The sequence below is a fragment of the Zerene cesonia genome, chromosome 18 (genome assembly GCF_012273895.1).
Source record: "Zerene cesonia ecotype Mississippi chromosome 18, Zerene_cesonia_1.1, whole genome shotgun sequence".
Lineage (NCBI taxonomy): Eukaryota > Metazoa > Arthropoda > Insecta > Lepidoptera > Pieridae > Zerene > Zerene cesonia.
The window spans coordinates 5,964,730-5,985,825 of record NC_052119.1 but is presented as its reverse complement, the minus strand read 5'-3'; the positions used below and the strand labels follow the sequence as shown (position 1 = coordinate 5,985,825).

The 21,096-nt window shown below is 34.5% G+C and overlaps 1 protein-coding gene across 1 annotated transcript in view; it reads right to left on the bottom strand.

The window, feature by feature from the left end:
• LOC119834076 (lysine-specific demethylase 3A) overlaps positions 1-21,096 on the bottom strand; it is a 126,532-nt gene that overhangs the window by 28,110 nt on the left and 77,326 nt on the right. The window contains exon 8 of the mRNA XM_038358358.1: positions 9,031-9,072. Within this exon, the coding sequence (XP_038214286.1) occupies positions 9,031-9,072 (42 nt within the window). The remainder of the gene's footprint in view (positions 1-9,030; positions 9,073-21,096) is intronic.

Here is a 21,096-nt window from a genome sequence, read left to right as displayed (position 1 = left end):
AAATTATATAATAATGAATAATCAATCAATACATAAAAATAGTATTAATAGGTTACCTTGTAAGTCAGAAGATAATTCATCAAATGATGGACTTTGGGGACCATCAAACCAATAATATTCATATTTACCATCAATTATTGTCCTTCCAAAATTTTCTGGCAATTTTTCCGTGGGGCACCGCATGTGTGCATTACACCATACATTGCAGATGAATACAGTTCGTTTAATTTGTTGCAACAATTCTTGTTTTGTTGGTGGCAAACTGGAAGGATCATATCCTACGATTTTTTGTTTTAAAATTTTTTCATTGTCATTTTTTGATTTATACCCTTTCTCAAATAACTCATACCGTCATATCATTGCTACCTCTGTTAGCTACCAAAATTGAGAATTTTCGCATAGGAAATTGTTGGGCGACTCATCGAAACGAAAGCTATTCACGAAGATTCAGCTTGATAGTAATTATTTTTACATTAAGGATCTGTACTACTACTTTTGAGCGTAGGACCGGGATAACGTACCGCGCAATTTGTAGGACAATATGTCTGTTAAATTACATGAATATTAACTAAGTAAAAAAAAAAAAATCAGCTGGTTAGTAATCATTTATGATGACCTCGTTATCGATACATTTCGGAAAGAGGGGACTCTTTGATCAAACCATAGATTTTGTAGGACAAATATGTTTTCGAATAATTTAGATAATTGTCTTGAGATTTAACAAAAAAAAATTCAGTTAGTAATAAATATTTGAGAATCATCAAATCAACATATTTTATCCTTGCTACCTCTGTTAGCTACCACAATCGAAAGTTTCGTACAGGAAATTATTGGGCGTCTTATCAAAATAAGGCTACTCACGGATTATTAGCTTGATAGTAATCAAGTGCAAAAATGGGCGATGGATCCTGGACTATTAAGGCAAGGTCAATTGATTGCAGACAGTGAACGATAAATAGCTGCAAGAATAATAAAACTCTGTCCGATGATTATTATCGCAGCGGAAAATCGATCCATATTAAAATAGATCACGTAACCTAACTCAGATAAGGAATACTCGAGTACTATTAAGTATCAAATAACGTTTACATTTATACATTGTTAACCGACCAGTATTATTTACACAGTCGGTATGGCCTATATATTAAATCTAGTCTCACAATATACGACAAGAGAGTAGACTCAGTTTATTTGAAAGCTATTCTGGAAGCGAAGCCCACGTAAAATGTTAATTGTGTACGATACAAATAAATTTCACGTATGCCATTCGCTGCTCCAATAAATAAAGCGACATAAAAGATATGAACGTGAATAAAACGCGACGTCATATCTTGAAAAGTTTACGGACGCGAAGCTGTGTCTACGCACACCAGTTGGCGCTGATTCAATTCCTGTTTGAAGTATTTTAGGAGGCACACACACAAATCGCGCCCTGTTTACAAATACTATCGCGCACTCGATTCAATTCCATAGAATTTATAAACATTATGCCGAAAGAGATTGGCGTATTCGATTTATGCGGTACGTGTATTCGTTCTATAAATGTTTTTATATTTTTTATTTAAATATTATGTGAACGATGTATTTCCATTATAATAACATAATATTATATCGTGATAAGGGGAGGCCTTAGTTATTCTTTGATATAACATGATGAACATTAAAAAGCTTAATCGTAGTAAGAATTTTAAATACCTCTCAAAAATAGTCTTATTATGATAATGGGACTTTCATGAATATAACTTAACGAGGTAAATGTTAACCGTCCTTTTTATAAAATAATAGTGAAAAAATTATTCACAGACCGCTCTGAGTGATCATTTGCATAACAGTTATAATATGGAGGCGGCTAAGCAGTAATGCCCCTTTTAAATAACAGGCGGATATAAATAATTGATGAATCGGTCTCCTTCTGTTCGTCATAGCGGAAGAATGAATCAAGCGAAACACAACTTAACTAAACAAGTCATAATCCGACGTCTCTATAATAAATTATTAAATAAATTGCAAAATGGCTTTGTGTACTTAAAGGACCTTAATAATTAAAAAGTACGCAGCAAACGAGCAACTCGTTATCAAAACTCATTAAAAGCAAAAGCGCCCAGGATATCCCCGAGGTAACTCACAGCTATTATTAAGAACGCTCTCAGATTTATTTCATACCAATTCATTTTAATTAGGCCTGTATTTAAAATGAAAGCATTTATATTTTATTGCAATAAGCTTTAATTTAGTGCGGGCATTCATTGCTCTAACAGTTCCATTTGTTTGAGTCACAATGGCTTTGAATGCTTTAACTTGCATACACAAAAAGGAAGTCAAGAACGTAATACAACTTTTACTATTCTCTTTATTGCTTTCAGCGAAAAGCATTGAAGAGGAAACGCACGAATGATTCTAAATATTCTTCGATTCAAGCAAAATTGAGAACGCGCGAATTTTTACGTCAATCTAAAACAGAGTATAAACATTCCGAACAAAGATCAAGATTGTTTAATAATGTTTCGCATGGTCTAGTCGTTAAAGGCGAAGTGAAACAAAAAATTCGAATGTCGTAAACATTTTTGCTGGAGGTGAATGGTTATTTTGCGTTTATTGCGTCGACTCGGTAGCTCGGCTACGGCTCTCGAGCATTGAACTTGGATATACCTATTCTTGCTAGATCAGTTATACGTATAAACATATTTATACAGTGAACGTGTTGAGAACCAGGACATGCCAGTTTTATTTATAAAACAAGCCTAATTGATATTTATGATCGTTCACAAAAAAATCAATAAAACGCCGGACAACTTTTTCTACCTAAAATAATAATTGAAAGCAGCTGTTAATGGATTTAACCTTGATATTGGAACCTGTTTCTTTTCATACGATAAGCATCCCTTGTAAGAACCACGGGGCGAAACACGTGTTCACACACGCAGAGATGTATAAATAGATCGGGCACTTCGACGAACACTTGCGTAAGTATCGACCGATATTAAAAACAGGACAGGATTATAAATACGACTGTTTCGTAATAAAGAGCAAACGATATAAAGTCAGTTATTGTCCATTGCGTAGAAACAGGTCAATAACAAAGTGCCCCTACGACTGCGAGGTCAGTGACTGCCGAACGGGGTGGTGCACTGCAGAGGGTGGAGGCGTAATAACACATTTGAAAAGGAACCCTCAACATCTGCCACACATGTGCCTTTCGTTTCATACTGTGGAAATAATGCAAGTCGTGCACACAACCGTGCCGAGGCAGCGGTGGACGGACGTTTTTGTTCTGTAACTTTTTGCTGCCTTCACGGTTTGCGCGCTTTCAAACTCACAATGCGTTCTCATAACAACGAAATCGATACATTTGTTACGTTCAGATCGAATTTGATAAATGATTGAGTTTTTGACCATAAATTCGATCAAGGTATATATTAAAAAAAGAAAAACATTTACTCAGTCCTTGGAGCTCAGCCTGAATCGATGCATTTCTCGGAACATCAACACGATTTGGCTCAATGCCAAAACTTTCTTTGGCGTGGCGTAGATTGGGAATGGCAGCATTCATAATAATAAATCACTATATTTTAAACACTGGAAAAGCCGGATTACTTTATGAGCAACGTATATTTGATAACCAGTCTCATTGCTCAGATGACCTTATTATAGCCAAGAATAATAAATTAGTGACCGATAGAGTTATCGCACGAAAATAAAATCGTTTATTTGTTCGCACATTGATATAGATGTGTGCTCAATGTTTACATCGCGCTATGTAACATTTGATACGCTTTTATATTTACAAGCCGTTTGCGATAGTAGTTTTGTAACGAGCGTCAAAGATCGTGGCACGACCTTTTATTTGACTTGCGAGTGCCCTCGGGCGATATGAGCTCACTGGAACCTACAATACTTGCTTACGAAGCGGATATTACTGTATAAAGGGAACTTGTGTAGGTACGAGCTCACGGCGTCATGTATTTAAACATGTAATTAATATGTATTCTTATCGTAAGAACGCAACAAAGCTATTCGTTGCTTTACGGGTATTGTTTTGATAAATTTAAACACATAGCTGTAATAAACGTGTAAAATATATTTTTTAACTATTATAGAATTTTCAGTAGTCTCGTTATAGTAATTCAGATATCATAAATACAATAATAAAAATAAAGAGGCTATTCCTATTTAAAGATTAGCGTCAAAACAATTGATAAAAAGTTACTTCATACACTGTTAACATTATGGTAATTTCGCGGATGGATCGACGCGAGCGCAGACAAGAGGCGACGGGGGGGAGTTCAGATCCCGTTAGGAGAAAGTACCCACCTACGTTCGTGGACCACCGCCATCTTAAAATCGTTCGAATCGATTCTAATCTACAACTGATGCCCAAAATGGATAAAATAACAACATCGCTTTTGGAATTGCTATTTAAAACGCGATACTTTATTGAAATGTCGTTTTGAGTAAATCTCGATGACATGTTTTCCTTTTTAATAAAATTCAATTATCGAATTTCTAAAATTATAACCGAGGGATAAAATTTGGTTCATTATTGTCAGAATATATCCTTTATGTTAAACTTGGAGAGCCTCGAAACGTAAATATTACTTTCTCCTTTGAAGCGAAACCTCACAAAACAAGTAACTTGATGATGTTGTAACGTCAGAAATACGTCAATCACACTCCATTGTGCCATAATGTCCATTTTTAGCGAAGAAGCTATTCATGCCATGATGTCCGATAAATGTTTCGAGGTTATGTAAACTAAAGAGGTTGGAAGAATTCAGAACTCAACTTTGACATAACATTGTGACATTCAATAATAATATATACGTGATTCGCTTCGATATGACTTCATCTTTGGAAGCAATTTTATTGCTAAGAGTTTTTGAGAAAAAGTATTATGAGACTTGGTCTTAATAACAGTTACAGTTCAATGTTACAATGAAACCTATTGGTATTATAATAAGATTGATCACTAATTAAATCATAACACACATTATCATCGAGGTATGCTAAAGAACAGTACGTCGGCCCAAATTCCCAGTACATGATCTGTTGCACAACCAAATAAAATGACTTCGGTAATAAATAATATTTCATAACTATACTGAGGTCCAAACTCGCTTTACCAGTTCAGAGCAGAGCAGGTGCCGCGGAAGTTTCTAAACATTTTGACCCTGAACTATGCTAACTTTGAATTACTCGACATATTTATTACACTTATTTTCAAGTAAAAACGTTTAAATCTAAACTCTATACAAAACATTCAATTAAAATAAAACCACTACACCACAATATTCAAAGAAAATAAAACCACCAGCCATGACAACGAAGTTAGTTTTCAAAATGAAATAAAGAGATAAATACAGTTTACAACGAAAAACGTAAAAAAAGAGTGTAATTTAAAGGTTTTACCTGGTCTAAAAATATGTAAATTCATATTTTGTGCTGTTTAATATCTCGGCAGTATTATTCCATTGCTACTTTAGATTATTACATTGCTTTTTTTTCTCTTTTTGATTATGAACAACAATAGTCACATTATCATTTACTTTTAAATAAGACATGAAACTAAATAACTACTTATATACACGTTCGTAGAAGATGAGATATAGGCCAATTTATGAAAGAAAGACATATTATATAAATAGCTTAGCCGTGGATTACGCAGTTATAATTATAGTTGTTAAAATTACGATATAATTGTCTGCGAACATTGGAGTGGTAGCTGGCAACTTAGCATTCAATAGAAAGTCATGCGAAATAGCATGCTGTAGACTGCAGTTGAAACCGGTCGCTGGGGTCGGCGTATGTGAATCGCGAACAATGCTCCTGCGCATGACTACGAGAGCACTGTCATTTATTATCATTATTAAACAATTACTTTTTTAATATATGCCATCGAAACTACTGGTTTAAAGTTTTTAAAACTTGTCACATACTAGTTATAAACATTTAATAATTATAAACATGTAAAGCTCAAACTTATAATGGCATAAGTCAAAAAGTGAAGAAGATGATCAGACAACTTTTTATGGAATTTTTTCGTACCGTCTACCTAACGTCCTACAGATAAACAAAGGTTATTTTTGGAAGTAAACAAGAAATGATCCATGAATGAAAAACGTGACTTTATTGGTATTGTTTAATTTAAAAAAATTGGTCTTTAGAGATTTTTATAAACGGTTCCAATTGATAGTTTAACAGAAACTGATAAATATACATCAACCTTAGATCCTCCTTCAGGACAATGAACCTTTGATATACAGCCTCATTAATGCAATAAAGGCAACCGTCACACCGTTGACTTGCCAACGACGAGTGCGGGAGCACGCCAATTATAACGGTATAATCGTCGCCTCGGATTACCTCGTTGACTTCACTAGCATCATAAAAACAACTAACTATACTTCTGTGAACCTTATCATAAAATTATATGCAAAAAAATGTTCAATTCAATTTCTATAGGCTATAATTTTTTGCATCAAATGTGCAAATTACGGACAAGAAAAAATCTGAAATCTCGGCCAAATCAGAACAAAAGCAATCGAGACAAAATGCCACATCACCGGAGCAGGTAAAAAGTATAACAGTATTCTTTCAAAGGCGCTACAAATTTATTTATCTATAACAGCCGACCCTTGTCTCGAGAAAAAGATAAAATGAATACAATGGGAACGTCAGGTAGGCTACCCTGATCCCACATATATTACGTCCGCTATTATTATGTCGAACTAAATAATAGTAATAAAAATCCAGCGAGATCAGATGCAAACCGGTTTTGAATACGTTATGTCACGAGCGCATTTGTTGGTCGAGCGAATTAGTCGTGGACTTTCACCAGCGACTTTCATAGTTGTGCGATAACACGAAATACGGGTCCGACTCGTTCATCTGACCTTTATCATGTTCACGTAGCATTGTTCAAGCATTATTTTATGGAGTTTAATCACTTGAACGTTTCATAAAGTATGACACGTCAATGTTGACCGTAGAAAGTTATCGGATGTATATCGATAATCTTTAGATTCAATTTCTTATCTATAATTTAATCAGCTTCTCACAATCCCCATTAACATCATGTCTTTCCTTCTATAATCCACTTGATATTGTTTGTTTCCGATTATTGATATTTAAATAGTAAAGATTACATGTAGTTTTTGTTCTTTGAATTATATTTTTACTTTTCTTACAATTTCCTTATCTTATTTTACCGATAAGGTTAATGTGCTTCTTAATTATCGAGCAATGTATGCGGAAACTAGTAAGTGGCTATTGTGATAGAATGACTCGACAGGCTAATCAAAAACCATTAACAGTCACATCTATTGTGCCGGTTGATTGACAAGTCTCATTGTTTCTCCCCGTCGCTTCGGCGTCGTGATGTCGTACCACCGCTGTTCCTGTTTTCTGCATCAATAAAACTATCGAGTCATATCGAATGAACGTGTTCGTAGTAATAAATACTCGAATCAGATTAATCATATCCGTCCGAGCTACGATCGCGCGTTATTAAGCAGTTGGTTATAAATACATTCTATTGTAAAGTTGCGGGCACAACCGTCGTAATTGCCTGGACGCACGATCTCGAGTTAAACAACATCGACAAAAAATCAAGAGACCGGTTCTTGTACCGCCATAAAATGGTTTCGGGGCGTTTCGTGCGATGAATATTCATTTCGTGATATTATGTACATGTAGATACAAACTTACGAGACTCGTGATGACGCATTCCCGAGTATAGCCAGTTATCGATTCTTCGAAGTATCTTGTTTTAATAAAATATTAAAAATGAAACAAAAATACAACGCGCAAGTTCATAAGTCGTTTACAAGGAAATTGTGTTCAATGTAAAAGGCATTTGAAATATGATTCGCAATTAAATTCAATATTATAATATCTAGATATCTTGTGATATTCTGAGCAATTGTTATTTAAATTAATATTAACCGAGAACCGGATTCTTTGATCATTATTAGACTATACGTTGTAATTTATATGATAATGTTAGTATAGTTGTTTACTCAAGACTTCGCATACGAGCGCCCTTTAAATGTAAACAGAACAAGTTCCTCCAACCTACATTTAAAGTAAGTTTACCTCGAACGTAAAAACAAGTTCCAGTTAACATATGCACTTCACAACTGATACATGACAAACAAGAATAAAATAAATAACAATTAGCTGCGCGTACCGTTGCAGAAGGTAAAACAAACGTATTCGATGAAGTCAATGCGAGTAGATTGAATAAGAGGAACAAAGAATAATGTAGAAACATCTATCGAAAACGATATGACCCCGTTACTTGGATGCCTAATTGAATTTTAGATAAAGAAATGATAATACCAAATGCACACTTCGCCCGCTCTGACCTCTGTATTTTAACATCGCCGGGTGTGAAGTATAAGTGGTCATAAATACGCAGATGACGCTCGGACAAACAAAGAAATCGATCTGAATGTGAAATGCTGATCTCAATTTTACAACACAAATAACATAAGGGTGTGTTCAGATAATCGGCAACACAATTGACGAAAATAAAGAAAGTATACATTACAATCAAAAATACGAACTACGTTCAGATGGAACATGACTACTTTTAGTTAAAACAGATTGAAGTTTCTAAAATATAATAGCAAAGTATTAAATATGCTGGCATGTAATTTCCTTCCCTTGTTGCAAGTATTTTAGCCCTCCATCAATGGGATAATTTTTGACGTGCCGCAAATTTTAGTTAATCCCTAAATTCCCAATTGTACAGTAAGCCCGCCCTTAGCTTCAACGTGACATTAAAAAAACATGAATCTATTGCGTTAAGGTGACGACAATGGTACGCTGTTATTTGGTATTAAAATTTTATCAAACGTATAAACTCCATTAATATGAAACTGTTGAAATATTTGTTTCCGAATAACATTGTGACGAAATTAGTCACTCAAATCACTCCTACTTTCTACAAATATTTTTCACAATTTCCCTCTTAGCTCACTGCAACACATACACATTCATATTTCTTTCAAAGAAAAATAAAATTATTACCTTTTTTATTACTCTCTACTGGTTCCAGCTCAGGCGATGTACCTGGAAATGATGAGAAATCGATTATAAAACATTAAGATTTAATCAAACTAGAATAGAAAAACAAAATCTAATGGAATCTAGTTGTGAAAAGGTTAAATATTTATTCATGGTATATTTACAAAGTGGCAAGAATGACGAGTCGAGACCGGTTACAGAAACCCGTTTTGGCAGTAAAAGGTGCGTGAAATAAACAACCTCCTTCAATTTAGATGTTTTTTATGCTGCACTACTCTTGAAATATATAATTAATGTTAATTTAATGGCTCATTTTCGAGTTCCTACATTTCCGTCTCATTCCAAGGCAGTACTTATTTATTCATTGATACTTTTACGACAGGACAGTAACAACTTGTCATGAATACAATTACACCAGTAATATCGAGTGCAATGGCACTAAGCAGGTGGTCAGTAGCCACATTTCTGATATCTATTTTAGTTCCCCGCATCGTTTGTCAACCGTTTGCAGCTGGCAGGCACCAGTCCATAAAGTTATATATTTCATGGACTTAATAGCTTTGTGATTCGCTCCAACCCCCTCGTAACTTTAGAAAAAACCTGGATAACGATCTTTTTTATAGCCCCATGCTTTTTGCAACATGATATAAAACCCTCACGCGTATAATCCTATCGGAGGAAAAAAACATGTAACTTTCAAGTTCCTAAAATATGATGTAGCACTTCATAAACAGTCCTGGTCTGTTGTGCAAACTGAATCCACATACTTATCTTAAATATTACCATTGCCTAACTGTAAGTTCCTGACAATTAACCTTATTTTAAAGTCATGTAAAAATGTATCCAAATTTGGTCGCAGACTTGCCAGACTAGCAATTAATTCATCGAGAAACCCGATAACCATAATTGAAGTGTAGGTGTAAATCGAGAAACAGCTGAGTATTTAATGTTCTCGTGAGTCGCCTGACATTTTATAAGAACCGGTTTATAAGTTATGCAATAGAAAACATATTCACGTAATGATATGCAGCGACAGCCGCTTTTTAGCATAATCACCTGTCAATCGTAGTGAAATATGTTAGTTCAAACGGTCGATGTTTCTAAATACAGTTTTAGCAGTCGTGATGAATAATAATAACAATGATAAAAGCTCTCTTATCGACTGCGATTTATATCAATTTATTTATCAAATTCAAAGGTATAAATTAATACTTTCACATTATATGTTACACAAGAAGTCACCGGTGCTAACAGTAATTTTAACAAAACGTTTATATACATACGTTATGTTAAACGCACACGCCTACATTCCATACTATAAAGATACCTCCTCCACAAAAGCAAACATTTATTTATGGTTAGTCTAGGTAGTTGAGATAAATGCCTAACATCGTTGTAGCTGGCATAAAATATCTCTACATTAACTTACACCAGTCTAGGGCTTATCCAGTTAGGGTAGATTTCTCACGCAGGTGTTCTCTGCAAGATGGATTAAATGCATTTATTACAACAACTCGACACAAGTTATCATATAGCGAGACAAATTTATGATTACACAAAGATGCTTGCGCGTCGAATTCGCCTAATCTCTACAGTCTACACTAATGCTACTTTAATTTAGAGGCTGTTTTTGTATTATATCTCTTCTAAACTATCGTCTTATTCGATCCAATTTTCATTGGCAACTTGACCTCTAATAAGAGTATCTTTAGACGTTTCCTGTTTCATAACCTCCATTTTTTCGCCCTGACTAATAGCCGTCGACATACTTGACGGAGAGCAAAAAAACACGTTGTTTTCTCCTTAAAGGCACCGCGAGCGCCTTTCTTGATCGGTATGCGGAGGAACCAGTCCGCAAACTGGTTTAAACGTGAGAAATGAGCACCCTCCCTCTTACATTGTCAGATATTCCATGACTAAAATTCTGGACCACTAAGTTAATGACTGGTATAAAATAAGGACCCGATGGAAAGTTTCGAGACTGCCAACAATTTTTTTAATTAAGATGAATCTACCTCAAGGTGATCAGTTTACGTTGACTTTACTACAACTGTTTCTCTCAGATTTTTTTGTGCAGATTAAATACCTGTATAGAGTATTTTATCAAATAGTTATTTTATAGCAGATGGTACCTGGTACCTTTGATACAAACTTAAAGATTAATGATTATATAAGTTTGATTTTATGTTGTATAAATCAAGAGCAAACAAAAGAAGGAGACTAGTTTTTTAACGTATAAAAATAAATAATATATAAAAAAATCACATCTTACTAAAGCAAAAGGTAAGTATCAAAACGTACTTATAAAAACTAAACACGATATGAAAAAGGTTATAAGATCAGCAGCTGATATACTGAGAACACGAATTAATTTTATGACTCCTAAAACGCTACACAAACCTGTTTGGTTAATTTAAGAGACAGTCTAACGGATGTAGTCTAACCACTCTTGTGGGAGGAGATCACCAATACGACCGGATAGAGCTCATTCAATTTATATGTACAATTAAACACGACATACGCACCGTGAAATTGATTTGAAACACTCAAGTTACAATACGTAATCATTACATGTGGGCATCTATGTACGTGCTATTCATATATATGTATTACGTACATAAAGTATAGATAATAGGTATCGTGTTTAAAAGACGTATAACATTACTCATTCGCCGTGCTCTGTTTATGATAAATTATACCAGCGATGATGTGTAGGTATTGAAAACAAGCCCGCACTTGGCAAACCTCTCTGTTATTAAACAGACAAAATGGTAAACGAGGTCTGGCATAGCTAAATATAATCCATAGCCCAATATGAGTTTACGCAGATCTAACTTTCGTGGGAACGAGGTCAATAGTTTTGGCATACGTTCTTAGAGTCGAAATAAGGCAACACCAAATGTTTTATGTAAAGGGTGACATTGAGTTGAACAGACGGCAGTTTTACTCGAAAAAATAAACTTATCTATATTCTATATCACGTAAAATATGTTTGAAATAAAAAGAATTAGTTACGAAATTGGACGTCTGAAGGTGAACATGACTCATGAATAATTAATAACACTAAAAAAAGAAAGATAATTTTGTGCGCGTTTCTTATTAGGAACGTTCCAATACATCTAATAATTTATTTGCCATTTCAATACAATGAATAATAAGTACTGAGTAAATTAATGGAGGATAAGTTAACGGTCACGAGGGAGATCACGTTGCAACCTGTCGCAAATACGTGCGACGAGATGACGAGGTTGTTAAATAAATCACTATTCAAGTACCAATAAATTAGTATTAATAACAAAATAGTTATTTACCAACAGTTTTGTCATAAACACTTGAAGATCAACGAGTATGCCAGCCAAAATAAAGCAAATTTATATCAAATATTTTGCTCTCTTTTTATAAACCTTTTAAATACTTAACTGCAATTATCATAATCATAGCTCCAACTGACATAATAGTTATTTAAAGGAATGAATACAATGATTTGATCTGATCTGAATGAATGATATCATAATGTTATCACATATTTTATGATAGACACCACTAGAGGATACAAAACATGCGCATGTAAGCAATTCAGCTTACATGCGCATGTTTTGTATCCTCTAGTGGGGTATGGGGCAGATTACATAAATCTGTTACACTGATCGATTTTCCTTATGTACAAGTATGTTACCTGCCTTCTGTCCTACAAATTTTTTTTTTGTGAGTCCCCACCATGAATCGAACCTAGGACCTCTCAGCCAACGCACTCGCGTTTAGCACTGTAGGTACCATGGAAGAGGTCTCTGTTGCATAAAGAGACATAATAATATGTCGAATTTAAATCGCGCGTATTAGATTATCACTATACAACCCATTAATACCGAATGTGGTGTATAAATTATCTATATTTCGAATTTATCACTCCATATACATACAACAAGATTAATGTACGATAGATAAAAGGCAAAATATAGTGACGAATTGTAATAATTGTTATCGTTTCCACATGCTGTTGTTTTACCACGTAATACGTAATTACATTTATGTTTCATACATTATTATTGCAATAGACATATATACGATCAACTCCATTTGCACAACTCATAACACGAATACCTACATTATTAGTTATTCATCGTTTTGTTTTTATATACACGTTTGGTAATTCCAACGTTAACTATTTTTGATTTAATTTGACCTCGACGCGTTTAGATAACACACAAAGCGGTTTAAAATAAGCAAACTATAATAAATATAGCGACATCGAATATGTAATATTAGTATTACTAGTTTTCAAACTCAAACTTATGAAGTGAACTCACTCAAAAATTAATTTATTCAATTAGGCTTCATCTCGAAGCAAGCCATTTAAGATCTACCACCGGTGGGTTGCAACAAAAATGCTCAAGTTATAAAGTATTACACCCCCCATATCAATTTGATTGATAGTACATTCAAGAAAATGAATGGCCGTTCTATGTGGGCGCAGATATTTTCAGATCACGGAAGCCATATAATAAACGTAGCTATATAATATATTCTATTCTACATATACAAGCTCAGTCGTTGAAATGTAAACAGATCAAGGTGGAGAAAATCATTTCACTGTATCATCAGCGGCTCGCTGACTGAATAATATAAAACCGTGTGCGTCAATTGTGAATTGTAAATTTAAATCTGTTTTGATACGTGAATTAATGTACCCATGATATTTTGTCATTCATATGTGAATTTCTATCAATCAAACATTATGTAATAATAATGAATAAGCGCATATCTCAAGCAGCGTATAAAATAAAGCCTCGTCTATTTAGAAGATTTTTAAACGAAATGCTTTTAAAGCCATATAAAGTATAAATACCTGTATAAAATTTCTTACAATAGAAGTTAGAAGATGCAATAACGTATGGAGGTCACAGAAACGCAGTGTTCCCATGGCCGTCGGAAACAATAACAGAATCGCGCGCCCCGAGCACATAAAAGCTGAGAACAATCGGGCCAGTGGAAACAAGAGAGCGATATAAATCAAGCTAAACATTGCGTGCACTGCCCGGCTATAGATCCTCGGGTTTCGTTTCTGCACGCCTTCCCGCCGCTTATAATAATTATCGAGTACTTTCGCCTACCAAGCTCGACGCCATCTTGCTATTTATGTTGCAAAATGGCGGCAGCGGGCACACCACGTGCTCGCACTTTGCCTTATATTTTGCAAATATAATTGAAATTGCTTCTGCACTTTTGGTCTAAGCACCATTTCTCGAATAATATTGCTGTTTTCAAGACTATTCTGATTTGGGAGTTACGAATTGTGGACAAGGTCTTGCAAAATTTACATTCAATAGGGAGCCGTTAAGTCGCGATGTGACTGGACGCGAACGAAGGTCACCTTGACCAACCGCCCGTTGTATTTATCTTTACATCAGAAATAATGACCTGATATCGAATGAACTTGTGTTAAGGACAGTTAGAGAATAATAATTTAACATTTAAATTACTAATAATGTATTCAAATGACACACACCGGAAATTTTGATAGTAAACCTAATTAAGCAATTGTTTTGTATGCGAATAGTATTTACGTAATTTATGATAATGATATGAATATATTATGTAGGACGTTTGTTATTTATTACTAAACTTGATATTCATACAATGTTAGACATTTATTTCAAGATATTTTTTGTTTCTAAGCTATTGTTATTATTATAGAAAATTAAAAGAAGATAAATACATGGTGTGCAGGAAAAAGAATTAAATCAAAAATTATTCTTATCAAATTTAAAGATAAAAAAATTGCACTATATACGAAGCACTGAGCACTTAATGTCTGATAACACTTATCTATCGTAAGTGGGTCAAACTATAATGATATAACAATCATAAGGCATGAGCTAGGGCGAACTCATGACATTACAACAACGATAACGCAGATAGTTATTTAAAAAATTAGGCGAGTCAATGTCTCATCAGTTTCCTGTTGCGAGGTTTGCAATTCAGTACAGGAAACCGAATTCGAAGACAATTTCTATGCAGATCTTGCAGGGGTGATCACTTAGTATTCAGTGAGTTTTGCGGGCCAATGGCGGTGGACTATCAGCGCCGTCCAGCGGCTCTTGAATATGTATGAGCGCACACCGACACTTGAACACCACGCACGCACGCAATTTAGCCGTGACACACATCTTTACTTAAGTTTCGAATCATTTACACTAAAATTACATATATTTATTTCCATAATCAGCAATTTTACTTCGTCAACACCCACTCTCCAAACAGTCCTTGTAGTTTAGTGACACCTATAATATCACATTCAATTAGCATATATACGTAATTGTTACTTTTAAATATACAACGTGAGAATGAAATGTATACACGTGCCGAAAAAAGTAAATAGTAAATGAATGCGGTGTTCCAAGAATCGTGATGAGCATGACATCATACTCTTCGAGCGAAGAATTATATGAATAGCTCAGTAATAACGTCTCAGAGAACAATGCCTCGGTAATAAAACGTATATAAAATACTACAGATAACGACTGCCTATACAAAGAATTTTTCAATACAAAAGGTGAACCATTTGATTTAATACCGGTATGCTATGTGATAAGCATTGATTTGATTCTATTTCTAGAAGCATGTGTTTTCTGATTGATCGCCCAAGACTCGTTACCCACATCTGTCATGTTCATGGCTACACTGTTAACACATGTTAGCTAATGATGCCAACACAACGTGCTACGCGTGTGTTCGTATCTACGTCCGATTATATTTATAGCAAGCATTAATAAATACACGTTGTAAAACCGTAATTCGCATATGAACAGTGCTGACCTCAGTTCTGGGATGTAATCGGTGAATCGAAATTAAAAAAGAACACCGACTGCGAATTGCTATGCACAATAGAAAAGAAACGAGACCGGAGCATGCAGAGTGGTGGTGCGCGACGTGGGAAAGCGAATGGCGGCATTGGCGGCCATCTTGGAATGGGTTCGTTCGGAAAACATCACGTGTCCACACGTCCGCTCGGCAACAGCGTGCAAAGGCTAAACGGACCGGAACAATTCGTGCACCACGTGCTTTTTTTTTGTTCGTGCAACATTCCTTTCCTGCGAATAGTATCGATCTGCGCCCACCCCTTTTGGCTAAAGATAAACATGGGTAAAAATAAACTATACGTTCTCGGCGCGTTTGAGTTATTGATTACCCACTTGATATAAGCGGACATTGATTTGCGATTTTGTAAGAGAATAGCGGTACGGTCTGTTAAACTACACGAATATGGTAAGAATATTGAAAGGGCTTGCATACTACGTCTACGCATGGTATATTAAAGACCTTTTTATATATTTTTCGATAGATGAAACTTGCATCAATATCAATACGGTTGAGACGAGTTAAAATAAAATGATCATTATTCACATGCTGTATTATTTTATTAAAACAAAACGATGTATAGTAAATAAATCATACTAATCATCATTAATTATACAAAGCAACACTAACATCGACAGATGAAATTTTATGAATAGTTATTATGTAATTTAATACACATGACGTTAACAAAGTAAGCGAACGAGTGTTGCATTCGAAACACGTGTCTGTAAACATTCAGATGAGACAGTGAATCATAAACTACGCAACATAGTTTTGTAGAAACATTCACCACATTTTCTGGATATCTAAGGCGTGCGTTGTGACTAACTTACCGGTCTCTATTAGCTAACAGACCTTATGAGAGTGTCGCGTGTGGGCGCAAAGTGACTTGCGCTCGTATATTAATGTTTTTCGTGACAACCGTTTCCTCGACGACCCATCACGCCATGCGTGACTCACTATTATACTCTTTTGTTATTATTACATTTAAACGATTCAGATCCATAATTTAGTTACTTTAGAGTCTTGTCTGTAGTATTACAATAAATAAAATTGTGTTTTGATTCTCAATTGCTCTGCTAATTAGCATAGTTATTGTATTCATTATCATGTCTCTGCCCTTATAAAGAATATCTATAATTGCAGTTGTTTTCATTCAAACTATTTGATTATATTAATTTTCCAGTTCAGATCACGCGCTTTTTATTCTAAGTTAACCCTTTAATGTTTTTCATCAATACTCATTGAAGTATAGCTTTCCAAAGAAAGTCTAAAGTAATTCGTTAATATATACCATTGTATTCCTCTTAAGGTATTGTCCTATAAAACATGTTTATGGTATTAGTATGTGTGCCGTGTCTCGTCAAGTAATAGCAAGCAATAGGGAGCTCAACATTAATCTGAAGACCTTATAAGGTAGTTGCCGTTATGTAACTTGTTCTTATGGCAATGTAAACAACCTCTCGGCTCGCATATATTTAGCAAGAAGTTTTTATCGCGTTCCTCTTTGGTTATGCTTCGTGGCGTGGTCGTGCTTAACCTTGCATGCAAACACGAATTATGTGAGGCTACTAGAATATAATAATTGACTTATATTATATTTTAAAGATCATGCCAAGTAATAAACCCCAATTAGCACACCTGTATAAAGAAGCAAATATTAACACGAGATACGTATAAAAATAAACCAATGTCGACAAAATTGTGCTAAAGAATTTCAAGGAGAAACAAACTTCCACGAACCGCAAAAGATGACAATAAAACGCGAGGACTTATCTGAGATTACAAGTCACGTAATTCATAATATTCAATGTAGAAATTGTGCTTAAAAGTCTGAGCGGTTAATAAAAATAACGGAAAGCAAAGTTGGAGCGAGAGGCATGGCGGCACATCTTAATTGTTGAAAAGAGATAGGTGATTGCCGTCTTACATAGCTATTTTTCAGTCACGCGCTATGGAACAGCGTTTCTATTTTTTGCACGCTCTCAATTGACCTCGTTGGTTTATCGTTATCAAGTGACGCTAATAATAAATTTATTTCGCCCGTAATAAGTCGAGCGGTAAACCAAAAACCACAAACACAGATAACCTTCGAGAGAGGATCATCAATATTATTGTTGGTACATATGAGCCATTTGTTTTTGGAATAATATTACGCAACCGTGATAAATGCCACCCACATCTGTTGTAGTGTATTTTTCCTTCATATGTTTATCACATAGATAAGCATAGATAATAATTGATATCATTTTAATATAACGGTTAATAAATATAATGTGAGACGGTAATTATTTAATCTGCCATAAAATAGATAACGAAACCTATAGCAAATGAATTGCAGTACGGCTTGTTAAAATTGTTTCTAGGCTAGACGATAGTACACGTTGCGACAGCCACCGCTTTGAGAGCCACTTAACCTCCTTAATGACAAAGCTCGTAGTCAATTAGCAAGCCAATAGTTTTGAACTTTTGACAGTCGTAAACGAACACAATTGGTTGCCTACAAACAATGCTTGTACTAACGATGTCATCTTGCACTATCATGCTCCGAGTTCCGTGACTGCTGCAGCACGACTTACATCAAACAAATCCATTAATATCGACGTTATAATAACTAAATACTACATGTAGACATTTAATTTGCTATAGGAGTTCACTCTCAAGGTGGAACATATACCATTGAAGACAAGTGAAGGTCGAGTTGAACACGTTCTGATTGTAAATGTACAATGCTTATAAAAACGTTTAATTGTCTGTTATGATTAATCTATTTTGTAAAATTAAGTTGTTTACCTTATATATACTTTAAGAAAATGAATATAAGAAAATATGATTTAATGCTTATTTTCATTTTTGGCTGATATTTAAATCCCAAATGTCATACTCATCAAATCAACTCGAATAGAAGTTGAGCAATGCTAAGGCGTTATAAATTAACTTGCATAATGTAATCCAAAGTTTATTCGCAGCCAGACAGCAATTACGCAGGGAACTTTAAGCAGCATTCACGAACACCGAAAGAGGTGAGCTCCCCTCGTCACACCCACACCACACAGCCGCTTTCAAACGCTCAAACTCGCGGCAGGGGGTGAAATTGGGAAACTTCCACGGCCCATTCAATCCGATTATTCCACATTCTTTTGGGCTGATGAACTTTGCTGTCTATCATCGATCAAAAACACGAGTACATGTAGATTGCTAACTTTCGAAATAACAAGTGACTCGATTAAAGATTTAGAAAAGTTTTCTCATTGTTGTGTTAGACAAAATGTTAAATGTGAAAAAATATAGGGCAGTAAATACAATTTAGTAGTATAAGTTTGTAACAAATTGCAAATAAACACATTATAATATAAGTGAGGAAGATCGCGAAACAGAAAGTTTGCCAAAGTCGGCTACTTGTGTAAAGTCGGCAAGTCACTAACTTCTTGTGAAACTTCGCTGCTTCAAAAGTGTAATGCTTGGAAGAAGATAATCTAAAAGTTGGTCGTCGCAAACTTATAACATCTTGTTAAATTGCTTAATAAAACGTTAAACAACCATGTTTATCTTTGTAAAGTTAAACAGTTTAGCGTAATGCTTTACAGTATCCATTAATAAGGACGTGATTGGTTTTAATTTTTAGAACTCTGCGTGTAATTCAGAAAAGATCAAAATATATATATATTGATATAATATAATATAATTTAATTGTTATTATTAAAAAAGAGTGTCTCAGTCTGAGGCGTTCATTGGATATTTATTTCGTGGAAATACAAGATTTATATTTAGAACGATTAGATATATTTCTTATTTGATGGGGATTCTAAATTATTATAAATATAGTCTCTTTTATTTCATTATAGGAACACATTTTAACTTTTATTTACTTTATCACCGTTTCATATTCAGATTTCACTCAATATTGTGCTTCTAAGAAAATTAATATATCAAGGCAAGTTATGAGTGCCTTAAAAGCAGGCGGGCTGCTTTTGGTTTGACTATGGTTCATGTAGAAAAATAAAGCTGTATATAGAGATTTATTATCCCTAGTTTTTTCATCTCACTCTAAAAAATAACATTTAAACATTTTCGAGCGCTAACATTTAACTCTAACAATTATTATTAGAGTTTAAATGTCAAATGCGATCAATAATATCTCAATCAAATTTTGTATCTAATGTTTATATCTGAACAAACTCGAAAGTTCTATTACGTGACCACTAAGTTGGATTTCAACTCCATTTGGTATTCCACAAACGTTATAAGTTCGGAATCTACGTCACGAGGTTGAAACAATAACTGTAAATTAAACTGAAAACTCATTAAGCCTCGGCGGGGAGTTTGGGTCTTCGACGTGTATAAACTAAATCATGATTTACGTAATCGACATTTAATTGCTTGCTGGATAGTTCTTGGAGAAATAAATTGTTAAGCTCACCGAAAAAAACACTTAATAATATAATTAACAAGCGAAATGGGAACGTCGAATTTAATGAGGACTAGCATCTGCTGCTGCAACAGCTTCGAAGTATTGTGAAAATGTAATAGTTACAACAACCAAAACATAGCGATCGTAATAAAGTTATTAAATTTGATAGTATGATGTTATTTGCACTGAACTGCATAAGAAAGGTCACTCGAAACGTTTAGAGAGTAAGGAAACCATCAATCAACATTTAGTTGATACAGCCACTTGGAACACGATTACCGCAAATTGACGCTGGCGCTTTTCCAATTCTATTATAAGAACCTACACAGACAGAACGTGAGATGAATAACGAACAGGAACAAATAATTTTATAATGTCTTTAAATTCCAGAGACATTTCCATTCCACACTTCGCCTTCGCCTTGCTGGCTACTTTTAGATCACCTTACAAAGCAACCATCTCGTATGATTTTTTATTTCATTCACCTTAATTTTCAATTCACTGTTTTTCACTAAATAGCATTATAAATTCTATAACCTACGTATTTCAAACAAATCCTGAACACGACAACAAAAAATGAAAAAGTGACTCATAATATTTGCATTGTCCTTGAAATTGTGACATGAGCATCGAGCATCTTTGGAATTAAGCCAAAGTGTTTTCAATGCAAGGAATGACCTTTTTAGCATAATTTTACTACAGAAATATGTTGGCAGAACAAAATTTTATTGCTCCTAAATGTTCTATAGAGGTAAATGGATAAATTTGTTCGAACTCTGGTCTAAATTCTCTACATGGTG